Genomic DNA, 27030 nt, shown 5'->3' on the forward strand with positions numbered 1-27030 from the left:
GTCATAAATATATACAGGGTGTCCCAACGATCATACATCGAAATGAGAAAAAAAGAGCAATTGCGTTACTCGACGAAACCCTGGCGCCTATTGTTTCCAGTACAGTGGAGTAGCCGCCAGTAACTTTTTCGTTACTGAGATTTAATTAGGTAATTGTAAATAATTATCTAACTCAAGAAGTACTGTCCTAACTATCAAAGTGTCAATGAGGCATTTGTAGGCACAGCCAAGGGACAGCTAACTGGTATTTTCAGTGGTGTACTAACTGCATACAATTTTTTTCTGATTGATAAATAAACCCCACGAAATGTAAAAAATACCATGTGGCTGTGCTCCCACCCGCATGAGCATACATGCTCTCGTGCTCCCATCCTACACAATGTGACACACACGGTGATCATCTCGAAGAGCTAGTATGTGTTGGCAGCATTGGAGTACATGTGCGAAAGTCACCTAATGGTTACAGCATCGGGCTGCTGTGATGGAGGACCGAAGTTCATTCCCACCATCGGGCATGTAAATGTGTGAACTAGTTGACAAGACAGCAGCAGCAGCCACGGTCAGGAAAGAATGGGAGGGTTTGCAAAGAAAGCTTTGTTTTAAGATTAGAATTGCACGTTAAAGAACCCCAGGTGGTCGAAATTTCCGGAGTCCTCCACTACGGCGTGCCTCATAATCAGAAAGTGGTTTTGGCACGTAAAACCCCCTAATTTAGTTTTTTTTTTTTAAGATTAGAAGGCTCGACTGTAATTGACATCTACGCAATGCAAAGAATTGCGCGAATCCAAGTACGAAACGATGACAGGCGTCGAGCTGGTGGGGCCATGCAGCCTAACGCTCGCGTGCTTGGTGGATGAGGGTGCAACTTTGTCGTCCCCCTAGCGGCTGCCAAACGAACCGCCAGCTAGCGACGCCCGTTCGCAGGTAGCGGCAAAAAACGCGCGTTGAAAGAGAAGACTGCTTGCTGAACACATCGAACGCGGGCGATGAGCTTACACTCAGCGCACTTGCCTGGTCCTCCTCCATCACGGCCAACTGAAGCCTCAGCTACCTCCAACCTTTGACTGCAGATGGCGGTAGTTGTCCATTCATAGACACACGAAAATGACGAGATAGCAAGATAACTCACAGAAATTGACCCAACTCGGAGAATGCCCCGTATTCAAATAAAATAAAAATGGAAGGTGCCAATTGGACAAGTGAAGATAGCATTGCTGAAGCTTGTTTTCCTTTGGATTCTAAGCATGTGGCAAGCAGTCTCCTTAGAAATCGACGTGAAAAGCTGCAAAGTCAGAGGCCTACATAATGTCATGAATGGAATGGAGGACAAATGTAACCTCAGGTGCATTGTCAAACCAAAACTGTGCAGCAGTGAGAGTGCCGAGGACTTGATGGGCAGCAGATGCATGGTGTTGTCGTGAAGAGGTTTAAATATTGCAATTTCAAGAAAACGATGGACACCCAAATGCCAGACTCTAGGAGTTAGAGCACGACTACATAGTCCTGGGGTCATCGAAACCTGTGCGTCGACGAGGACAGTGGGACGCAGTCCTTCTTGCCCATGCACAAGAGTGAACAGCCAAGACACAAGAAAGCTCCCCCACAGAACTACTCTCAGTGCATGGTCCCTTCCCTTCTTTTATCCTCTTTTTTTGCAAGTTTCACGGACCTTGTGAGGAATGGAGGCTTCTAGGAGGGGGTGAGAAGTCTCGGGTGGCTTCCTCTGTCATGTAGTCGCGAAACTGTTTATATGAATTTTCTCTTTAAGAACACAGGTGGTGTACACTGTTGCAGTATGTATGCATGAGTGAGTAAATACATTATGAAAAGAACTGCGTTGGCCCTATCTGTACGAAAGAATCAGAGATTATACATGGCCAGAAAAATGACCAAAATGGCCCGCCCCCATGTAAGGGCCATACCTCTTCAAAATCCTGAAAAGCAAAAAGTGTGGCCCACAAAAAATTGCATAGTTTTTTTTTTTTTTCGAAAATTGACAAGAACATATATCGGCATACAAAAAAAACTTGTTTTATTGGAATGCATTGACCGGCATGAGAAATGTCAAATAAAACTCACACTGTGCAGCAAATAACATCTATGCATTATGCGGCGGAACCAGAATATATAAATTATTACACTCTTAAACGCATACCTCTGGCACTCTGATGACACATGCCACAGTTAATACTCGTAAATACACATCAGAAAATAATTGTGCATCACACAGTATACATGCGCAAATAACCACTTAACAGAAATAAAGCATTTAAACAGAATTTAATGGAGTCCCTTAGTCACAAAATACAATACGTCAAGGTATGACTTGTTTTCTGCCAGCTTACTAAATAATTTATATATATCTATATATATATATATATATATACTCAGCAAAAAAAAATACTACAAGGAAAACTGGAGAAAAGGACACCATTCCTAAGGATACGTATAAATAGATAAACCAAAAAAATCATGACACTTGATAAAACGAAGAATATAAATGGAACACATAACGTTGTTCACATTTGTAGTGAAAACATCTTGAGCGTGTTCGACACAAAGTTATAGAGCAATAATTGGTTCATTTCTTGGCCTGCAGTTGCAACATCATTGCCAAATAACAAAAAGCATCACTCCATTTCTGCCCCTCTTGAAGTCGCAGTGCATGCTAAGAGCATTGTGAATTCTAGAGCACCCAATGCCAAATTCCAATGGCAGACTGAGAGCAACTGACCAACTCTGGAGCTGATCACTGTTTCCCAGCATTGACCAATGCCTCCAAATCTGCAACTGGAACAATGAACCCACCACCAAAACAAAAAGGCAAGGGAGTTCACACAGTACCAAACCAGTTTCCAAGTTACTTAAGATCAAGAAGTTTCAGTGCTGTGTTGTTTCTTGGTTACAGATACATTTCATTTTATGCTGTGAGTACTCTTGGGATCTCCCTCCAACACGCCCAAATGTTTACCTTGAAAAGTTTCAGTTCACCCTGCAAATTTTGGTAGAGTATTCTCAGTTCCTCTCCTTAGCGACCTCAGCTCAATGGCTACTCTTGACATGCCGTTAAAACATCCAACAGTGCTCCTGGTCTGCTGATGAAATAGTTTTGCATTAAAATGAGCAAAAAAATGCTGCACCAGAAGTATTGTTAAGCTTCTGTTAGTTTTCCAAAATCAAAGTTGCAGAGCCAAAGAACCAAAGGACCGGCTTCTCCGAAATCAACATATTAAGCACAGAAAACACAAACATGAAACAGTTTCCAAGGAACTCGTATCACTTAAGAACACTTATCCCGAGGAACTGCTAAGACCCGATTTTCTGTTCATGAGCAAAAACAGAAAAGAAACACAAATTAACAGGACACTGCTACTGTTCGCCAAGCAACACTGACAAGAACTAATTATTTTTACTGCACCTCGTATTCATAGTACAGAAAATGAAGCTTGTATAGAAGGAAAACACTTCAGCAATGGGAAGTGAAGCGCGACCTAAATGCAGTCCCATAAAAATTTAAAGCATTCGTGATTCATATTACTCACACATCATAATCACACAAGACCCGCGAAGGCATATGCCACCGCAAGTATATTGAAGAATTGGCTAAGTAGGCTGAACCCACAGTGCACAGTAGACAATACAATATGATCAACAAGAGATCATCCACGAAGCAAAAAATACTAAGCCCCTAAATATGAAAAATACACTGCAAGAACACCGCCCTAAGCTTTAATACAAGAATCACGTCTGAGCTTAAAATCTTTGGGAAGTCTCCATTTCAATGTGAGCTAGCAACACTGGCATATCAAAGCGGTATGACTCAATTCAACAGTGCACTACACAATAATATTAAACAAGTTATGACCTCAACTAGAGTTTTTCCAATAGAAACATGTGAAAGGACCACAACTTATGTCCTGCATCAAGGACTCTGATACCCAAAATACAGTTTGATCCTTTTGATATCGACAATGTTAATCTACAAACTTGCCCAACTCACTGTTTCGATCTAGATACAGAACAGCAAAATTAGTACTCACGATGTTGGTTAGAAGCTTCAACATAACCGTCACTCCCCCCCCACCCCCCAATATGAATGTGCGATTCAAAAATTGACAACACTGATAAGTATACACCTCGACACCACAAAGCAAAAGTGTTTCAATTGAAAAGCCTCACCTCAAAACCCAGTCTCACGCTTACAACCAAACAAGAAACCCAAAACAAGGAAACTCAGCACAGCTTTATCAAGGCACACTGTCACTTGACAAACTTATGCATGGTGCCTGCACATTACTGCTTCACTGCTAATTACCCAAATCATAGGTAATGACTGTTTGATTAATGGCCAACTGCAACGAAATATCACTTTGGCTTATTTGGCTTTAATGAGCAGTATATATACCACTGAAGCAATCTTGGCAAATTCAGAGAGCTGCCAATTGTATAATTTTCTTATTAGCAGCCTCTAAATGGAGCCTAAGCAGACTGCATGCACCTGGTGGTTAGTGGCTACGATGTAAATCTGAAAAAAATTGCCTACAAGGTTTTTCAGCATGAAATGGGAAGCCGTAGGCGCTGCCCAACCATGGACTTCATGGAAGAAGTCGCGTGTTCTAGGTCACTTCCAGCAAGCAGTAATGGTAGCTTGCTTTTGTTTTTCAGCTTTAGTATCAAAAACAGCTATTCTTGCAAGCCTTTTGTGATGCTTCCACTCCTATTCCCAGCACAAAACCTTGCAAAGGGGCACCTCTATCTACACTATCTTCAACAGGCTTTTTAGCAGTCCAATATTTTGTTGCAGTTGGGTGTAACAACCAAAGCAACAGAGATTATGAAGGCCACACCATGGTGGGCTCCAGATTAATTTGGGCTATTTTGAGTTTTCCAAAGTGTACTGAAACTGCGGTGCAAGCTCATTCTTGTGCACCGTTTCATAGGAACATGGCTGCAACAGCCAGAAGTCAAAACCAGTGCTTTGCAGCAGATACTTGTAGCCCCTCAGCATAAGCCGTAAGCGCTTACTAAAATAGAGCATCTGTTTGCAGTCACAGATCACTTCTGCAAAAAAAATGGAAGATATATATATATATATATATATATCTTAAAAGAAGATACATAAATGAAATTGTTTCTATGCCTGCCTGTAATTTAAATCATTTTACCTGAATAAACTATAGGTTACCATGTGGTCCCCTTTTAATCTTGACCAAAACTGATAATGCACAAATATTGCACACAGTGCACCATGTACTATCATTAAATGCTTTACTATGTATTTATTATGCAGGCTTCCAAGAATTTCTAGATTTGCTAGTGCACAATAAAATTTTGATGTGATGGTACAACTCAACTGTATCAACTTTCGATATGAAAAAAAGTGCTATTGATAACTGTGTCACAAATATTTCAGGCTTTCACAAGTATTGTTTTATGCCTAAAACAATGGAACACATTCAAATGCACATTTTTGAAATCGTTCTTAGGTCAGTCCTAGCAAGAGTGGAGCTTTGGCATGCCGGGATAGATATCGAGACAAGACAGAAGTATTAACGTGATTGTGAAATTTTTTTCTACCTATCACTCATCGCATCACAAATTTTCTCAGCATCTGATGGAGACTGTGTAAATGTTTATTAATAAGCAATATTACCCTGAATCCCATACAAAGAAAGCTACAAATTAACCTATGGCCAAGAATACACCTAAAAATCTGAAAATAAAAGCTAAGACGCAAGCAAGAATGCAGATAATCTTGGTATATAACATAAAAACCTCATGTACAGGTGTTTTTAAGCTATAAACTTCTGCTGGCAGCTTATTAACTGAAGGTTTTACAGTTTGTTTCCGTTACACTTGGTACAAAAGGGCCTGCGTTTTCAAAATTGCCTCTTTGTTTAAAATTACGACAAACTCCCTTTGAGGCACTGAGATTCTAAAGCAGCATGCCCAAATGCCCACCCATCATCATCATTATCACCGATACAGTGTTTTACAGCCGTTGTCACCTCAGTGACAATTATCCTTACTTTCATACATGTTTTATTGGAGCAACCTAGAAGGTTGTGGAATCGAATAATATTTACCTGCTGCAGCCATTTATGGTCAGTATGGCCTGCGCCACTGTTGACAGCATGGCCACTTGTATCTAATACCACATGAAGTCAATCAGATACCTGCCCTTTGCAACTGGCTTTGGTAATTACATCTGGTTCACATGTAGCATGAACACATCTACTTAAGGTGTTTTTCAGACTGAAAATGAAGTTGAGTGTCATTGTAAGTGTGCTTCATTTAAGTAACATTACAACTTGCATGCCAATCCCATCCTTGTATGACACTCCAGCTGTATAAAAAGGTAACGTAACGACCAGCCTATAATATCCAGTGACATGTATTCCACAGCATGGTGTGATAAACTTGTTCATCTCTTCAGCATATTCAGCGACAGCAGCACATTCCACATTCAATAATACAAAATCATGTTTCATAAATGAGTTCCATCCCTCACATGCCATAAAGAAAAGAAAATAATTAGTGATATAACATAAAAAATGAAGCCATATGCCACACCGTTTCAACGTACAGTACTCCTAAGAAAACTAAACGCAAAAATGAAGTTCAGCTCGAGTCATAAACTAGCATTCTAAAATAACAAAACAAATGCAAGAGCATTGATGACAACACGCCTGCGGTGAGTGAGAAAATGACGTAATGTGACAGACAGGTGGCATCACCACTGTGAAAATGTGGAACTATTTCCCGCTTATTTACTGCCAACCTAAAAATTTTTCTTACACACTGCTAGGAGAGCTCTTCATCCTTATGAACTTTGATTGGCCGGTAAAGGCGAGTTCATCCCACTAGCTGAACTTGCTGCTTGTGTTCAGTGTTCCTTCAAGACAAACATGTACAAAGCTTTTAAAATTTGTTCCGTATTATGGGAAGTTGTTCTCAACAAAAGAATGTTCAATTTATGGGGTACAAAAAAATAAAGACTGAGAAAGCGACACCACTGCAGTCCATCTGGCCAGAGAATTAGCAAAATGTGTCTTAAACACAGTGTACTGGACCGTCTTTTGTACTGCTTCATTCAAAGATGTTGCCTAAGAAACCACAAAGAAAACGATGATTTTGTCTTTCTGGCACCTCACTCTCGCAGCATTCACAACAACAGTAATCAGAGACTTGTAAACCGTGGCTTAAACCATACCACAAGGACAAAGAAAGAGTACCTACTAGGGCATCCAACAGGACCAACCACATCACAGCACAGATAGTGGCATGTGGCCACCACTGAACACAACAGACATAAAAAGAAAAGATGTTGCTGTACCTTTGCCAGGAGTCTCCTACAAGTACCTATCCTACAAGTCTCCTGACGTTTCAATTATGCTTTCTTCCTTGAAGTACTTTGCACGTCAACACTCGTTAGTATCACCATGCAGAACTCCATTACATCACAAGGACTTGCTTTCAATATTATTCAAATGCACTGTGGCATCAGTGAGTGAACATGAAAACATTGTGCATATACAGCCCATTACGATGAATGCAGTAAGTTGCAGGCATCATGAAAGCTGCATGCATGAAATGCACAAGCCATGGTTCAGAGAACAATTTGCTGCTACCACTGTCATACTGATGCCATAGAACCTATTTCAATACTGTGCTGTGCCTAAAGAACATCAATTGAAAAGTCTCATTATGAGTAGCGTGGCAAAAATACACAATCCCCCCCCCCCTTTTTCTCTCAATTCTATTGAATATTTATCTATCACTTTCCTTCACCCCATTCTGCTGATAATATAGGCAAAGCATACTTTAACCGACGAAGCATGAAATGAGTGGAGCTGAAATATAATTGTTGCATTACTTCAGCTTTAGTGACAGGTAGAATAAAGGACAAGTAGTGCAATGTGGTTAGCAGTCTGTCAGCAGCACCATTTCTACAATTTGATAAGCCCAGAAAACACCCTACTTCTTTGTGCTTCAAATAAAGATATAAGCTGTTTCATACCAGATGTGCAAGGTTGCTGATCACTACAAAATGCAAAGATATCTGTAATCAGAAGTTAAAGAAAGCGTTTTTGTGTGAGGTACTCATTTTCAGGTTGTGCAATGAAATGGCGACAATGTTCCTGTTACTGCTACTATAGTAAAATGGCTGAATTCAACATCAGTAGCAAGTACAGCAATTAAAAGCAACAATTATGGCTTTAAAGAAAAGGAGGTTGTTGGCCATGACAATTATAACTGAAGCAGACTTTTCTTACAAATAAAAATTTTTTCTCAATTAATTCAAACTCAGAATAATAAAATACCACAAGGCCAACTGTATGGCTGAAAGAATGACGCATATTCTGATGCTATATCTGTACCACTGTAGGTTAAATAAAATGCTTTGTCTTAGCGCTGCTTTTTGCTTTGAAAAAGTGGTTGCAAAATTTTTCCCGCTCAGTCTGTAAAGACCAGTTAGCCATAACCAGCAGAAAAATAAAAACGCAGTGCACGAAGCATGTGTACACTGGAACTAGAAATCAATACTGAGTGCCTCATGAAGATGACCCATCACTCCAACCAACCGTGTCTCTAAAAATACGTGATATCGCCACATCCCTGAACCAAATTCCAGATCCGAGCTCACATTTGACATCGGAGTTGGTCGATTTGGACTCACAAAGGGGCTGATAGATGCAGACACAGACTTGTGTTAGTTCATGACATTGCCAGTTGATAAACTCTTTGGCGGATGGGCACGCGACACATGGGTGGGAAACCTTTCATAGAGTGTGTGTGGCTAGCTGCCTCCCGGATGGCTGGCTACTGGACAAACACGGTCCGATTATAGCTGATGAGCAGTTCGACGACGGCACTCTCTGTGTGCCAGGCACTCATCTGGTCTAGACCCATTCCCATGATGTCAGGCGTCCGCATCACTGTCGGTGAAAATACTGTACTCAGGTTCTTTGGGGACATCAGGTTTTTCTTCTGGTGCTCCGAGACCCTGTATCAACAATGAAACATTGATGGATGCACTCTTCCTATTCACAATGTCACTAATACGATTTCAACACTGCACAAGATGTACGTATATTTAAAGGGACACTAAGAAGGAATACTAAATAAATTTAGTCTGGTAAAGTACAGTCGCACCTTATTACAATGCACATGCATCAAACACGAAAATACTTTTCTTATAACAAATATTCAACTCTCGTTAAACATAACTTGAAGGGACCATGAAACTAAGTTCGATTTAACAGGAGTGCCATATACCGAGAGAATGTGCTCAAGGTGGTGGCATAAGACGCTCTTTTGAAAGAGACAAATACTTTACTGCCAACAACAGATAATAGGCACTGCAGATATTTTAAGGCGAAGCTTTCTTTCCCTCTTCCTTCAACTTTCCCACTGCTGCTGCTGCTGCTGCTTCTGCTGCCGCTGCTGCTGCTGTCTGGTACACCGCGTTGGGGGGAGGGGGGTCGTTGAGGGGGGTTTGAGAGCGTGTATATACATGGAAGGAGCGTGGCAGAGAAGAAAAGAGATGCGAGAAACTTGTTTGGACCGCCCCGCATCGAATGTTCACAATGCCCTCTGAAGCTCCCTGGGTGTCCTCAAATTAGCCTCTTGACAGCTGTAATTATCTGTCACCCCTCGCAAGCGCTTGCCTTTCTACTAATGTGCGTCCACAGGAAAGCTGGATAGAATGGAAGAGATGAGGGGGGAGAGGAGGCAGAGAATGGGTAGAACTGCTGCAGTCGCGAAACGAGTGAATAACAGCCTTGCCACTCTTCGCTTGCAGTTCCCATACAAATACAAGAAAGGGGGGAGGGATAGGGAAAAGGTTACGTGAGAAGGCAAGGAAACGCTACTGCTATAGACATGACAGCGGTTGCAGGGAAACTGAATAAACTTAAGTTCAAGGTACAGTGGGGTGCGTTTCTGCTATTTCTGAAAAATAAAGCCATGCAAATATGTCTAGCAGACAACTTACACAGGGTGCGCAGAAGCATAACCACATTAATTAAAGCGCACCACAGGGTCTAGGTGACATAACGCAAGCAGTTGCACGTCAAATCAACACTTCTGTGCTCGCTGCGGTCACTCTGCGGCCAATTCATTGCTCGAGGTCGCTGATTTGATCTAGAACACAGCAGCCGCATTTCGACGGGGGGTGAAACAAAAAATGCTCACGCACTTAGATTTATGGACAGGTTAAAGAACACCACGGTGTCAAAATTAATTCAGAGTCTGCCACTACGACCTACCTCATAATCTGATTGTGGTTTTGGCATATACTGCCCCATAATCCAATTCAAGTTGAATGCTTCTGCCACGATGTGATGTGCCATGTGAGGCAATGACCATGCTCAACCTCAGAGGTTATGAAACATGGCGCACAATGCCTCAAGCATACACCTCTCCCTTCGTGTTTTGTGTACTACGCAGAAAAACAGCAGTGGTGCATGCAAGGTAACATTTAACATCAACTCACCACTCTTGTGTTAGACAAAACGTTGAATAAATTAAACATTTGCCATCAACATCACCGCTAATTATTGTCAATCAAAGCAAACGGCACAGAAAGCTTCGCTTACATCGACTACCACAGTGCGTGGGATCTGCATAATTTTTTTAATGACTTCTTACAAATTTTCTACTTGCACACAGTCGCCAACTAGAGCTAGAAGCACAAAATAATATACACATAGGAAAAAAAATTAGTAAATAAAATAGCTGCTATATTCAGGCAACCACCCTTGAAGTCATCAATAACTTTAATCTTCATCTGCAGCGTGAGTGCATTGTGCGGGCATTTCTGCATCACCATCGGGAACACTGAGCAAATTCACAGCTCACTGACATTGCCAAAACCAAGAAACCGCAGCCAGTCATGACCACAGTAGAGCCACGCTAACCATGGCGCCAGCAAAAGCTGCCTCAGAGAGAATGTGGCGAAGTGGCGAGAAGGCCCAAAAAGGAAAGGCGCAAGCAGTGATGCAATTTCATTTTCAGTATTATCTTTAGTTCTATTTGGACTTAGAAAAAAATTTGATTACAATGACATTTCTTTTTGCAATGCCTTGATGCAAAACTCAACGAACTGTTGCTCCGTTTAAACAGTAATTGTATTTAGGCAATTTTCGTTTACCAATATTCTATTGTATAAGCATAACATGTTCCTGGTGGCCCTGCAATGACTTTAACCAATTTTTAAAGATCGCCTGTGGCAGATAGCACAATTCTAATCTGTGAGCTACATTGCTTAAACAGGTGGACATTATTTGCAGGGAAATTTATGCAGATAACTGACTAATTAACTAACACTAACTAACTAAGCTTTAACTGATTAACTTGTGTCCCACATTGCAATGCACAATTGTAGCCAGGGAGTTTGCACAATGGATAGACTTGGAACAAGTTCTCAGGATGACATCAGTTTCCAGATATTAATTCCCCAACTTTATGAAGAAATACACTGGCAGTCCAGTTACTTTTGTTCTTTAATGCACAAAATGCCATTTTGTTATAAGAGTAAGTGGAATTACAGTATATTTTTACCACAAGTTTGACGATGCATATCTAGAAAATGGTGTCATTCGCAGAATTCTCTTCAAGTGGAAATGCCTTGCAGTCTCACCGGCTACAAGTTTGTAAATTTCAGTATGTGTCATGAGCTAATTAGTTAAAAGGTCGCGACTTGGGCTGGTTGGTGAAACATTACTTCGCACAAGGTGTGCTCTCTCCTACCGCCTTCTTTCTTGCTTCCATGTTTTGAACACTGAAAAGAATTTTTCCTTGCCTAAGGTAATTTAAGAACTTAATTAGTGAATTTTCATTCGTTAATCAATTAGGCATTTCAGTTTACCATGCAAGTAGTGTCTGCCTCTTCGAGTGGACCAGCTCAAGGGCTAGAATTTTGCTATTACAGGTGATGTTTAAAAATATTGCTTAAAGTCTTCACAGAAACACCTGGCATATTCAGTACATGCTCATATTGACAAGAAACGTTTTAGATTCACTTTATTATATAGAATAATTCATTACATACATGCTTGTTATGTTGATGTTTGACTGTATGCTTTTAATTGACAATTGAGAAGAACTTTATAGAAGTGTCCTGAGGAACATGACTGGGGGGAGGCAAAGGCTCCCCAATTAGATTGGTGGCTCCGCCCACGACGGGACCGGGAGGTGGTGACTCTGCGACGTTGTGGGCCCTCTGGCCGGCCTGCAGTTGTTGCATGAATTACGAGCTCTTCAGCAAGGCGTCCCACTGGGACTTGTATTGAAGTTCAGAGCCCGCGTTGTACGGGCACAGCCAGAGCATGTGGTCGAAGGAGCAGCATGCATGACCGCATTTGAAGCCTGGCTGCGAGAAGTTAAGGTCTATCAAATTATGTATAAGCACTCTGGGGTTGAGATACCATCCCGTCTGTAAGAGTCTGAAAGTAACGGCCTGAGCCCTGTTCAGCTTCAGGCTGGGGGGAAGCAATTTCCTCCTGCTTTGTCAGTAATGCGATGTAATTTCGTGATAGGTGGTAAGAGGATCTTTGAAGGGACAATCCTGTGGGAGAGCCAGACTATTAGCTCGGGTGCGGTTCGTGAATTCCCATGCCAGGCAGTTGGCCCACTCGTTAGGGTTGCAATCCGCTTGGTTAGTTAAATGATTCATGTGGGCTAGGAACCACGTTATGCTATAATCTCCAGTTTCTTTGCCCGTAGTACTATAAAAGGATCTGTTGACGATGCAGGCTGCGTGTTTAGAAACTAGAGCGGATGAGAAAGCCCTGAATGCCATGCGCGAGTGGGAGAAAATGGTCGTCGGGCCTTTTGCGGCTTGAAGAGACAAGGCTTTCACAGTTTCCTTCGCCTTGTTTTCGTGTTTACTGTAGACTGATGCAGCGCTGGTAAGTGCTCCACCACGACAATGACCGAAATTGCAAACCTGTCTTCGCTGCCATATTTGACGGCATCATCGAAGAATGTATCTGCCCTGTAAATATTGATTCGCTGAAGGATGGTTCTAGCTCGTGCTCTTCTGCAACCTCCGTTATACATCGGCTGGATGTTTGTCGGTACGGGCTCTATTTTTATACCCTCCCAGGCTAGTTTAGACAGGGGGCATCTGTCGAGTAGTGCCTGTATAGGGAGTATAACAGCTTCATCAAGAATCTTAATGCCCGGCCTAGTTAACGAAAGCCTGTAGATCTGTGCAATAAACTGTACTTCGATTAATTCGTTTGTGGTGTTGTGAATTCCAAGTTCGAGTAGATTTACCGTGCTAGCGGACTGTGGAATACCAAGTATTCGTTTGATGCCAGACCTGATGAGCGTGTTGAGTTTGTTCTTTTCGACTTTGCTCCATTTGAGGAACGATGCCGTGTAAGAATGACTGATGAGGAAAGCTTGGAAGACCCTGAGTAGGTTGTCCTCCTTGGGTCCTCCCCTTTTCCTTGTGATTCTAGTAATGAGTCTTAGTATATTGTTTGCCTGCGTGCCTAGCTTGTTCAGAGCTTTTGCATTATAGCCTTTGGCGTTGATTAGAAGTCCTAAAATTTTGATGGAGTGCACCCTCGGAATGGGGTGCCCTTCTCGTGTCGTAATTTCGACTGGCAACGTTTCCAGAGGCTCAAGGTTCCTAATGCCTTGCCTGGACTGTCTCTAGAGTAGAAGTTCAGATTTAGTCGGTGAAAGCTTTAGACCCGTGCATGTAAGAAATTTTTCCGTTACCTCTATGGCTGCTTGCAGGGATTGCTCTAGATCAGCCAGAGATCTCCCCCAGGACCAGATTGTGATTTTGTCTGCATAGATTGCGTGGCTTGTTTTTGGGAGTTCGGCCAGCCTGTCAGAGAGTTTATGCATGGCAATACTGAATAGTAATGGGGATAGGACCAAGCCCTGAGTGCCTCTGCAGTTGCCAAGTCCGTAAGGACTATCCAAGATCGTGCCCAGTTGAAGGATGCTTTTCTTTGCTATAGGAATGAGAGATTGAAATTAAAGAATTTCCGCCCTAGGTTGAGAGAGGAAATTTCGTTCAATATGTGTTCATGAGCCACCTTATCAAAGGCCTTAGCGAGGTCAAGTGCAATGATTCCTTGGACGTACCACATCTCATTCTCGAATATGGATCTTTTCAGGAGCAGCATTGCGTCCTGCATTGAGAGTCCCTTTCTAAAGCCTATTAGATTATGCCTAAATAGTTTGTGGTTCTCTATGTGTTTGATGATCTCATTGTGTACTGCATGTTCGGCTACTTTGCAAATGCACAATGTTAGAGAGATCGGACACAGGTTATTCATGTGCTGAGGCTTCCCTGGTTTGGGGATGAGCACCACCTCGGCAGTGCGCCCTTCCGACGGGACCTGCCCCGAGCTCTACACCTCGTTTATCTCTGCCGTTAGGATTTCGATGGCCTTGTCGTCCAGCTTCCGAAAGAGTTTGTAAGTGACCCTCTTTGGCCCCGGGGCCAAAGGGGGTTACTTAATTTTGCACAGCACAGTTTAAACTTGCAGTATGCTATACTGTGAGTTTAAACTGTGCTGCGCAAAATTATTTTGAAGCTTTATTGGCTTTATGCCCACATGAAGCTTATGCTGTTCCGTTCAGTAAGTGCTTGGTAGGCATTCATGGTAGTTGTCAGCTGGCTGCACCTGCCAGCTAGGCATAACCACCGCCATCACACTACTTCGTCAGCGACCAAAGTTGTGGCTTGGGGAAATTAACCAGCATGCTCATATGCATATGACGTCTAGCGAAACTTTTTTTTAAATTTTTGCTCTCCAAAGTGGGGGCCCTACACAAGGGTGGGCTTCACATGAGTAAATAAGATAGTTCACGCGACTTTTTCTCAGCATCTGCAGTGCTTGTGAATGTCTTTCCTTGGTGTTGAATGCCTGACTGCAGTGTCTGTGTTCAATGGTGACGAAAGGCAGAGCCATCTCTCTGTGAATACAACAGACACTTAACCTTTTTTTTCTTCTGAATGCTCCAGAGCCCCTGTCAGGCTTTCTTCATATGTTGGTTCAGTGGTCACATTATAATGCATAGAAGTTGGTACTTTGTACCTGATTTCTACAAATTCAGAATTTATCAACAATTTAGTATAAGTTCTTTCATTTGTTGTAGTACTGAAGGACTTGCCACACTGGCTCGCTAGGCTGCCCAGACGAGACAGAGTAACAGAGTTTATAAAGCACCCAGAACCATGTATACGTATATAGCGCACCATGACATGGGCTCCATCTGCTGAAAGTAATTAAACACAAGTTTTATACATTTAAATGACCTCTCCTTAGATGTAACGAGTACACAATACTTTTTTTCTTTTTCTTTTTTGCACGAGTTGCTTAAGAAGAGGCAGGCAGTGCATTAAAAAAACATAAAGTGAGTTTACGTGAGAGTAGCAGGGCTTGTACGACGGTATGTCCCTGAGTAAGCTTGGGAGTGGCTGTGGAAAGGTTAAGCAAATCTTTTTCTGACCATGGAAAGACAGAAAAGCAGGCAGATTACACTTTCGTATGAGGAGCTTTGCCTGCATTCTAGAATGGTTACTGCCTACAGTCACAGAAGGCAAGTCAGGTTGTAGACGAGCTACAATCCTTTGCTACAATCCTTTCAGGTGTACATTGAAGACAACATCCTATCGGCCACAAACGTCCCCAATATGCTGGAATCTACATGCCGAATTCAGAATAAAATGCAGAAAAATGAGACTGACAGTTCATGACCCCATCAGCATTGGCATGAACTGCTGCACGCAAAAAATCAACAACACATGCAGTTGGTTATATCCTTACATTTTTGCAGAGCAGGCAGTGATTCAACGCAGTTCTGTATCACTCCATTTTTGTGGAAGGCATACATCTGCCATGTTTCTAATATAAGGCTTAACAAAAGAAAAAAATACTTCTGAATTAACTGAAGCCTGCTTATATGCAATGAAATGCATGACTGATGGTGGGATCAGACCTCTGTCTTCTAACACAGCAGCCTAATGCTCTAACCATTAGGCTACAAGTGCACGCATGCTTTTCTTGTGTCAAAATCTTTCTCAGAAACACCTAGCACAGCCGTCACATGCCAGTTTCTTGCATCATTCCCTTGTGACAGCTAGCTCTTTGAGTTGCTGTGTTAGGCTGAACTGCCTTCGGGATTGGCCCACATATTCTGGACTGCACTACCTTTGGTATCAGCCCATATTTTTGTCAAACAGACACCTACAAAGTGTGTGGGATCTTAAATTTTAAAAAAACATGCTGCAAGCATAAACCAGCTATGGTAGCAGTTTTCTCAGGCAGCATGCTCCAGCAGCATAAAACTCAGCTTGAGACTATACTGGGTAAGGAATCTTTTCACTTCCCGTCATTCGTCCCACCAAGTGGGTGACATAAGTGATAGTGGGGCATGCTTCATTTCAGTCACTAAAAGGCAAAAACAAGCAAAAAGAGAATATTGACAAAATATGGCCTCTTTTAGTACAGTTTCCCGATGTGTAGAATGCGTACACAAGATGACACTTTTCCTCCGTACCAAGAAGTGAACAAGGAAATGAGATGAGCCCATGCGGAATTGACATGCATGGGGCATTGCACTGTCCATGAGTGCTGACACTTTCTTTCACATACGAAGACAACACCACTTCCCTGAAGTGGTTTTTCTAAGACTACACAAAATGTTTAAAATTGCGTGCGGCAGGTAGCATGATTATAGTCCTTGAGCTGAATTACTCGAAGTGGTGGACATTACTTGCACGAGAAATCGAGATGCCTAATTGACTCATGAACAAAAAATCTATCAAGTTGTCAACTAATTACTTTATGGCACATATGGTAATTTACGAATCGTAGCCAGTGAGCTTGTAAGGTATATTCACTGGAAAGAATTCTGAGGATGGCTTGGGTTTCGAGACATGCACTATGAAACTTGCAGTAAAAATACACTATTGTTCCACTTGCCTTTCTAATCAAAACACCATTTTATGCATTTAAGTACCAAAGTAACCAGAATGACCATGTATTTGATCGTACACTTTGGGACTGAATATCTCAAAACTGGTGTCATCCTGAGAATTTGTTGCAAGTGCGTTACGAGTCCCCCGGATGCAATGAGTAAATTGTAACATGTGCTGTAAATTATTAGAAAGTTAATTAGCACATCTTGTTAATTAATTGATTGTGCACTTTGATTTCTCATGCAAGTAATGTTTGGCGTTTTGAGTAATCCAGTTCAAGGACTAGAATTATGCTATCTACCACAGGCTATGTTTAAAATTCTGTATTGCCTAAACAAAAAAATCCCATGCACGGTGGAAATCAATGTAAGCGAAACTTTCTGCACTGTTTGCTTTAATTGATGATAATTAGCGGTGATGTTGACGGTGAATGTTTAATTTCTTCAATGTTTTGTCCCACACGAGAGTGGTGAGTTGTTAAACGTTACCTTGCATGCATTACTACTGTTTGTCTGCACTGTACACAAAGCACAAAGAGAGAGGTGTTTGCTTGAGGCGTTATTATGCACCATATGTCATAACCTCTGAGAGGATTGTAATTGCCTCACATGGCACATCGCATAGTGGCAGAAGCATCAAACTTGAATTGGATTATGAGGCTGTAGGTGCTAAAACCACAATTGGATTATGGGGCCAGCTGTAGTGGCGCACTCCGGATTAATTTTGGCACCGTGGTATTCTTTAATGTGTCCCTAAATCAATAAAGGGAAAATGAGATATCCACCCAAACGTAGCTAAATGCTACAAAGGAAACCTATACAGGTTCCTCGAAAGAAAAGCTTTGCAGTTCCGAACCAGGACAAATTTTTCTTCAACTGCAAAGTTTTCTTTCAAGGAACCCGTATGGGTTTCCTTTGTAGCATTTAGCTACGTTTGGGTGGATGTCTCATTTTCCCTTTATTGATTACTTCTCTCCACCTTGCAGGTTTCCAGAGAACTATTACGTCAAAGCCCCCAAATCAAAATGTGCGAGCGTTTTTTATTTCGTCCCGTCGAAATGCAGCTGCTGCAGTCAAAATAAATCCGCGACCTCGAGCAATGCCATAACCACAAAGCTACCGCGGTGGGCACAGAAGTGTTTATTTGACGTGTGACCGCTTCTGTTGTTACCTAAACCCTGCTGTGCTCTTTAATTAGTGCGGCTCTGCTTTTGCACGCCCTGCTTAAGTTGTCCGCTAGACACATTTGCATGGTTTTATTTTTCAGAAATAGCAGAAACGCACAGTACCATACTTGAAATTAAGTTTACGCAGCATTTCCTTGCCTTCTCATGTCACCTTTTCCCTATCCCCCCCCCCTTGTATTTCTATGGGAACTGCAAGTGAAGAGTGGCCAGGCTGTTATTCACTCGTTTCATGACTGCGTCGGTTCTACCCATTGTCTGCCTCCTCTCCCCCCTCCTCTCTTCCATTCTATCCAGCTTCCCTCTGGACTTGCACATCGGTAGAAAGGTAAGCGCTTGTGGGTGGTCACGGATAATTACAGCTGTCAAGAGGCCAATGTGGCAACAACCTGGGAGCTCCAGAGGGCATTGTGCACATTCGGCGCAGCGTGGTCCAAACGAGTTCCTCGCACCTCTTTTCTTCTCTGCCACACTCCTGACACTCCTACACGCACTCTGAACCACCCCCAGGTGCGCGCGGTATGCTGGACAGTGGCAGCAGTGGGAAAGTCAAAGGAAAAGGCAAAGAAAGCTTCGCTTTAAAATCTACTCGCCATTCCGGCCTTGTGAAAGGGGATGTCCAGCGAAGATGTTGAAAATCACTACTACAACTGCTGAGGGGGGTATGCAATGCCTTATTGCGTTAGAGTAATGGCAATAATGGCAATTTAGAGTAATGGTAGTAATGGGAGAAATGGTCATTTTGACAGCATGCCATCACTGGTCGTCTTGCAGTTTCTGTTTCCCTTTGCTGCTTCTCATATTCATGCTGCTCCTCAGGAGTCTTAATTATGCATTGCCTACCCATAAAGGCGCTGCAACAATAAAATCAGTTGCTAGGCTGGTTCCTTTATATATGAAAGGCTAGTGACGTTACTCCCCACGTGGCAAGCTGCCATCACTACAACAGCTTGAGCAACAGTAATCTTTACTGGGAAACACATGTGAGGAGCACTATGTGTTTCGCATTATCATCACGAGCGCCTTATTAATTATGTGGCTCGGATGCTTGTTTTGTGCTTGTTCCTTATTGAAACGAATGTTGCTCTCTATGTTGTATGTGTGATTTCAAAAAATACATGCACTTTTCGCTTCACTTTGGTGAGTGCTTGAAGCCGGCTTCACCTCCGCCGCATGTTGGTCCGGTATTGCACTACCTGCAGGATCAGCCCACATTTTGCCCACGGATATCGACATGAAAAATGCCGACCAACGAGAAGTTAACAGCTTCGTGGTAAAACGACTGTTATGATACCGGCCTGTTCTCTCAAGCTCTCAAGAAAAAAGCTTCACGTTAATTGCTTTGCAATGAGGTGCCTCCTCGTTCACCTCAATTTTTGGCCATGCTAACTTGCTGAACTAAAAAACTGAAGTCAAGCCAAGCCAATGTCATTGTGTGGCTCTGGCAGCACCTCTCTTTTATAAGCATTACCAGCACCTCACTAGCAAATGGCCTAGAGTAGAGCTGTTAGTTCAACTCTAGCAAATTCAATTTTATATTCTCTTGTGTTATAAAACCTGGTGCACATCACATTTGGGTGCGCACTGTTTTCTACCTGTACTATCGGCCAATAAAGTAAGCGGACCGCGGCACAGGTGGCCGGAGCGGCTGCGGGGCCACACCGGGGCGCTGCTATCTCGCTCTGCGCGCTGACGGCGAGAGTGCCCCGACTGACGCCAGACTTCGCCCTCACTCTCGCGCGGAGCCTTGTCACACTTGATAAATTTCTAGTGCACCGTTCGGTTGCTCTGCTGCTGATGGTCGCGACGAAGGGGACTGTGCATCGCCGGTAGTTTAGCACATGGCGCTGTCGAACAGTAGCGGACGGTCGCGGGGCATAAAACCGCACCACTGAGAAGGAACGAAGACTCGTTCTTAACGTTGTTTTGCTTATATTCACCGTACATCTCATATTAGTGCATTTCGCTGGCATCCACCGCTGCTCGATTTTAGGCAACACAAAGCAAGGAGCCGCAACGGCGACTACGGTGAAGGCCGCTCCATGCGCGCTCTTTCACGCCGGCGCGATAACTTACAGGCGCCAACCTTTGCTGCCGGTGCAGGTTTTCTGTCGATATTACTTTTCCAGCATTGTCTCCAGCAGTGGATGTAATAACTATAGCAACGACGCCTCTCAAAACTGCTTTAATTGGGTACTACATTACGCAGCCCGTTATGAAACTTTCTTTACAGGAATACCGTCAGAAAGAGACGATTGGAAAGGCAAATCGGAAAAAACTAGTCGCTCGTGAAAGCTTATTCAAGGAAGCAGATAAAAGCAGATCAGCTTTGGCATGCCGTGAAGGAAGAGTGGGAAGCCCTACGCGGACGTCTGGAGCTAGTGGCCGCGCTCTATGACTCGATGCCAAGACGAGTAGGCCGAGTCATCGCAGTCAACGGCGAATTTTCATCCCATTGAGGACCTCTTCAACACATGGAACCCCATTTTTTATCTTCTTCCGTGAATAAACTTTCACGAGCGACTTGTTTTTCCGATTAGCCTTTCCAATCATCTCTTTCTGACGGTACTTTTGTAAAGAAAGTTTCATAACGGACTGTGTATTGTAGTAGCGAATTGAAGCAGTGGGGAGAGGTGCACTGCTATAGTTAATAAACCCACTGCTGGAGACAATGCCGGAAAAGTAATCTCGACAGAGAACCCGCGCCGGCAGTAAAGCTTGGCACCTGCAAGCGCGCGTCACTGTAGCCGCCGTTGCGGCTCCTTGCGTTGTGTTGCCTAAAAGCGAGCAGCGGTGGACGCCAGCGAAATGCACTAATATGAGACGTATGGTGAATATAAGCAAAACAACGTTAAGAACGAGTCTTCGTTCCTTCTCAGTGGTGCGGTTTTATGCCCCGCGACCGTCCATTACTGTTCGACAGCGCCATGTGCTAAACTACAGGTGATGCAGTCCCCTTCGTCGCGACCGTCAGCAGCAGAGCAACCGAACGGTGCACTAGAAATTTATCAAGCGTGACAAGGCCCCGCGCGAGAGTGAGGGCGAAGTCTGGCGTCACTCGGGGCACTCTCGCCGTCAGCGTGCGGAGCGAGATAGCAGCGCCCCGGTGTGGCCCCGCAGCCGCTCCGGCCACCTGTGCCGTGGTCCGTTTACTTTTTTGGCTGATAGTACATACCTACTATGATAGATAGTGGAAGAGAGAATAGCCTAGAGGAATTCGAAATCCCACAGGTAACGCCAGAAGAAGTAAAGAAAGCCTTAGGAGCTATGCAAAGGGGGAAGGCAGCTGGGGAGGATCAGGTAACAGCAGATTTGTTGAAGGATGGTGGTCAGATTGTTCTAGAGAAACTGGCCACCCTGTATACGCAATGCCTCATAACCTCGAGCGTACCGGAATCTTGGAAGAACGCTAACATAATCCTAATCCATAAGAAAGGGGACGCCAAAGACTTGAAAAATTAAAGACCGATCAGCTTACTGTCCGTTGCCTACAAAGTATTTACTAAGGTAATCGCAAATAGAATCAGGAACACCTTAGACTTCTGTCAACCAAAGGACCAGGCAGGATTCCGTAAAGGCTACTCAACAATAGACCATATTCACACTATCAATCAAGTGATAGAGAAATGTGCAGAATATAACCAACCGTTATATATAGCTTTCATTGATTACGAGAAAGCGTTTGATTCAGTCGAAACCTCAGCAGTCATGGAGGCATTACGGAATCAGGGTGTAGATGAGCCATATGTAAAGATACTGGAAGATATCTATAGCGGCTCCACAGCCACCGTAGTCCTCCACAAAGAAAGCAACAAAATCCCTATAAAGAAAGGCGTCAGACAGGGAGATACGATATCTCCAATGCTATTCACAGCATGTTTACAGGAGGTATTCAGAGGCCTGGAGTGGGAAGAATTGGGGATAAAAGTTGATGGAGAATACCTTAGCAACTTGCGATTCGCTGATGATATTGCCTTGCTTAGTAACTCAGGAGACCAATTGCAATGCATGCTCACTGACCTGGAGAGGCAAAGCAGAAGGGTGGGTCTGAAAATTAATCTGCAGAAAACTAAAGTAATGTTTAACAGGCTCGGAAGAGAACAGCAGTTCACGATAGGTAGCGAAGCACTGGAAGGGGTAAGGGACTACATCTACTTAGGGCAGGTAGTGACCACGGATCCGGATCATGAGACTGAAATAACCAGAAGAATAAGAATGGGCTGGGGTGCGTTTGGCAGGCATTCTCAAATCATGAACAGCAGGATGCCACTATCCCTCAAAAGGAAAGTGTATAACAGCTGTGTGTTACCAGTACTCACATATGGGGCAGAAACCTGGAGACTTACGAAAAGGGTTCTGCTGAAATTGAGGACGACGCAACGAGCTATGGAAAGAGTGAATGATGGGTGTGACATTAAGGGATAAGAAAAGAGCAGATTGGGTGAGGCAACAAACGCGGGTAAACGACATCTTAGTTGAAATCAAGAAAAAGAAATGGGCATGGGCCGGACATGTAATGAGGAGGGAAGATAACCGATGGTCACTAAGGGTTACGGACTGGATTCCAAGGGAAGGGATGCGTAGCAGGGGGCGGCAGAAAGTTAGGTGGGCGGATGACATTAAGACGTTTGCAGGGACAACATGGCCACAATTAGTACATGACCGGGGTAGTTGGAGAAGTATGGGAGAGGCCTTTGCCCTGCAGTGGGCGTAACTAGGCTGATGATGATGATGATGATGAACATAAAAACAAAAGGTGCATCAGATTCGAGGCATCTTAGAGTTGGGTTATTGCTCCTCAGTGAAGCTGCAATGGGCTTGTAGAGTCTCCCTAAGAGGAAGACTCTATGTATTTTCCTTTATTTTAACTCACTCTATAATATGGTCAATTCTGTCATTCTCATTTAGGTCTAATTAATGGAAGTTAACTGCATTAATGTGTCACCAGAAGCACAGGAAGCTAGCTCAAGCGGCCATTTTAGAAACAGTGCTTTTTGAGAAACATGCACATAGCTTGTAAAGCTTGTGAAATGTGGGATAACATATCTGGACACACTTTTTGGAAGCAAATATAGAAAGTAAAAATTGTCTTTTGTGCCTATCTAAACATCACTGGTAGTGCAAGAAGCAGAAAGAAATTTCTCCAAGCCTCGTTTTTTTGAGAATGATGTGCTTAAACAAGCATAAAATTCCTGCCTAAATGTGACAATGGGTGTCTCGATTATCCATCCTCACCAGTTCTGGGCTGTTCAGACAGTGCATATGCAACGCTCTTTCGCTGAAAGCCCTGCCTCAGTCAGTCTGGGACTGTCAGGGGTGGATAATGAAAGAGGCCCAATGTGTATATGTGAGTGTGTGTGTGTGAGACTGTGCTCGCACATGCAAGCAGGAGGAAACAGGGCCCTGGATACAAATTTCAGGAAGCAAATGAAAAAACTGTATAACATCACATGGGAAACAACATATGGGAAAATCCTGAGAAGCTCACTAACAAAAGCACAATCAGTCCATGTGCACTGGTGTCCCAAAGCCAAAGAGAAGGAATCAATGCCCTCACACATCTGAGCTACTTGTGCCATAGAGAGGCATCATCAAAATAGTACCTGTTCGATCTTTCAATATAGCAACGTAACTATATCAAACACCGACTCCCACCATCACGCGTTTGTCATGCAGATAAGGAAAATATCAGGGGATGCGAGAGCCATGTAGGAAAAACAGGTGTTAGGCCACATGAGATCATAATGTATCCCTGCAAGGAACATGACCTCTATCGCAATGCAGCTTCAATTTGGCAGTTGTAACATGTGTCGTGAAGTGATTATGTAAGGTAAAACCATTATTTTGTGAAAATTCGTAACCAGCAAAGTCAACATTACAATTAAACTGTGCCGAGATCGGTGATCTTTCAAAAATATGCTCAAGTAAAAAAAGAAGAAATGCACATACACACCCAACATGCACATATGAAACAAAAATTAAATGAAATATTAGACTGAAGCAAAAGCTTATGTTGCACTGCAAAACTGAATAGTTTTCAGTTTCACCACACGGACCCACAATAATGTACATACTGTATTTATTCTAATCTAACGCGCACTTTTTTCCGGTAAAACGGGTCCAAAAATTGCATGCACGTTAGAATCGAGTATGACCCTAAATATGTGTTACCATATTGCCATCGGCATTCAAAAAAATGGCTGCCTCATACACGCTTCTAACCTAGCTGCCATAGCTTCCTTCATGTGCATACCTCCATGTTGTACGTGTAGCCAGGCACTGGTGTACCCTAGCCTACCGCCTGCCTTCCCATTTTCTGCATTTATTCAATCAGCATGAAAGCGCCGACTGCGAATACACGCCGAGTCCACCACGATGCCACATTTAAAACGAAAGTTACCATGTGCACGGAGACAGACAAAAATTGGGCCGCATCACGGGCATTCGGAGTTCCCAAAACTTGCATGCAGGACTGGCGCAAACAGAAAGAGAATATTTTCGCCAGCAAAGCAACATGGAAGGGTTTCAGTGGACCGAAGCAGGGCCGCTTCACCGAAATAGAAGAGCTGCTCGCGGAATACGTGCAAGAGCAGCAAGTGACACAGCGGCCTGTGACAACCGATTTGCTCAAAGTACGGGCGAAGCAATTAGCCCTACAGAAAGAGCTAATGTGGAGTGACTTCAAAGTGAGGAAATGCTGGTTATCAAATTTTATGAAAAGAAAAGGCTTTTCTCTTCGAAGGCGGATAGGAATATGGCAAAAGTTGCCTGAAGAATATGAAGAGAAATTGCACAGTTTTCGGCGGGACGTTTTGTAGTTGTGCCATAGAAACGGGTACCACTTCAGACAGATTGGAAACGCCGATTAGACGCCACTCTACTTTGACATGCCTGCCACCACAATCGTTGAAAAGAAGGGGGTGAAGCAAGTGCGCGTTTTGTCTTCCGGCCACAAAAAAACCAGTCAACGCAATGCTTTGTTGCACTGTGGATGGGCATAAGCTGCCCCCGTATCTTATCTTCAGATGAAAGACGCTCCTGAAAGGAAGTGTGTTTCCAAGTGACGTGATTGTGCGTGCAAATGAAAATGACCACGGACTTGGTCGCTGACTGGATTGATAATGTTTGGCGGAAGAGACCCAGTGGCAGTTTGGGTCTGCGTGGGATGCTTGTGCTCGACGCTTTCAAGTGCCACCTTGACCAGCGCATCAAGGACAAGCTGGCTGCATGCAACACCGACCTTGTCGTGATACCCGAGGGCATGACATCGCAGCTCCAGCTGTTTGATGTTTGTTTGAACAAGCCAGTGAAAGATAAAATTCAGGCACTCTACACCGAATGGCTTGTCAGTGGCTGCCACGAATTCACAGCCGCCAATAAAATGAAGTGTGCCTCGCTGCAGGACTTTCCTAGATGGGTGAAAGATGCATGGTGCACGATCCCGTTTGCCATGGTCAACAAGGTCTTTAAAAAGTGCGGGATTTCGAATGCCATGGACGGCACCGAGGATGAAATTATTTACTCTGTTGATAGCGATAAGGAGTTGTCTGACAGCGATGACGAGTGATATCTGTTGACCCACGCGACTCGTATCGGCGCAGTGGAAATCTTGGCGGCAAGGTGCGTCGCTTCCATTTGTGTTTTTATTCATCGCAACTTTAGTGTATTGGGAAGATACCTGTTTTTTCCAAATGAGAGAAAATAGTATTTCTATATGAAAGCACGAGGTGCACAGTATTGTACTCTTTTTGTTTGTTTTTTTTGGGGGGGGGCATGGAAAACAGGCACGTGTTACAATCGAGGTTATCATTTTTAAAATTTTTTGGTCACGGCAAACGGGTGCACTTTACAACTGAGGGCACGTTACAATCAAGTAAATACGGTATATGGGAAAAAAGATGCACAATACAAGCAAATGAAGAAACGTGCAGTACCTTTGCAAATGACTCATGAGATACTTCAATGACTGATAGTGAGCAGGTGGCAGTGACTTTACTGCTTCCTTCATGGCTTCAAGCTTCTCCTCGACTTTGTTGCTCTCTAGGAAAAGGATCAAAAAAAGATAATCTACATGGAAGCACTGCATGTTTAACAAGTCCACACACACTATAGCATGGGCAGAGCAACCTGAATTTCTGATGGCAGAAACAGTCTACAATAAGCTACAAATATCCACACAAATTTCATGCAACTAGAACTGAAAATGCTGAAATGTTGTTCTGACCTTCCTGGTGCACCTAGTAAAACCATGCATTGCCACTGACCTGTAACTGTGAGAGCCCGAGTGCTCCTGATGTGTGATACTAATTGACACATTTGCATCTATTAACACTGCACAATCAGTAAGAACCAAGTACAGCCAAACTTTGATATAACAAACATGAATATAATGAATTATCGGATATAATGAAGCAAATCTAAGATTTCGTTGACCATGCTTTATATTCAATTAGTCACTGTCATCATCTGCACATTTTACGTCCATTGCAAGACGAAGGCCTCTCCCAATGGTTTCCAACTACCTTTGCCTTGTGCCAGCTGACTTGATCCTATGCCTGCAATCTTCCCGATTTCATCAAACCACCTAGTTCTCTGCCAGCCTCAACTGCGTTTTTCTACCCTTGGCATTTCTTCCTTTTATTATTGTGATTAGCATTCTTTGCCTACTTTAGGCATTTTGAGTCTGTCTGTGTCTGTCCGTCTGTCTGTTTAGCCTCTTCCGCCAACCCAGTAACCAAAGTTGTGTAACAGCTTCTACCACTAGGCATGTGCTCATGGTCGTGATGCCGTCATGGTCGTTCCATCGTTGTCATTTCAGCTTTGTCACCTGTTGTCATGCAGTTGTTGTCAAAACTTCTACGCCGACCCAGTGGGCCACTAGGTATGTGCT

The 27030-nt window shown here is 43.3% G+C and overlaps 1 protein-coding gene across 3 annotated transcripts in view; it reads right to left on the reverse strand.

Annotated features, from left to right (window-relative positions):
• Window positions 1-2009: 2009 nt before the first annotated feature.
• The window catches only part of LOC142583079 (N-chimaerin-like), a 56903-nt gene continuing 31882 nt past the window's right edge, over window positions 2010-27030 (reverse strand). For 2 of the 3 annotated variants that reach the window (XM_075693370.1, XM_075693372.1), the window contains 2 exons: window positions 26075-26180; window positions 2010-9007 (listed from right to left, as the gene is read on the reverse strand). In XM_075693370.1, coding sequence (XP_075549485.1) covers window positions 8824-9007; window positions 26075-26180 — 290 coding nt within the window. In that variant the 3' untranslated portion in view covers window positions 2010-8823. Of the gene's footprint in view, window positions 9008-11876; window positions 12377-26074; window positions 26181-27030 lie in introns of those variants that run through there. The other variant, XM_075693371.1, reaches the window with a different exon arrangement.

This window comes from Dermacentor variabilis, chromosome 5 (genome assembly GCF_050947875.1).
Source record: "Dermacentor variabilis isolate Ectoservices chromosome 5, ASM5094787v1, whole genome shotgun sequence".
Lineage (NCBI taxonomy): Eukaryota > Metazoa > Arthropoda > Arachnida > Ixodida > Ixodidae > Dermacentor > Dermacentor variabilis.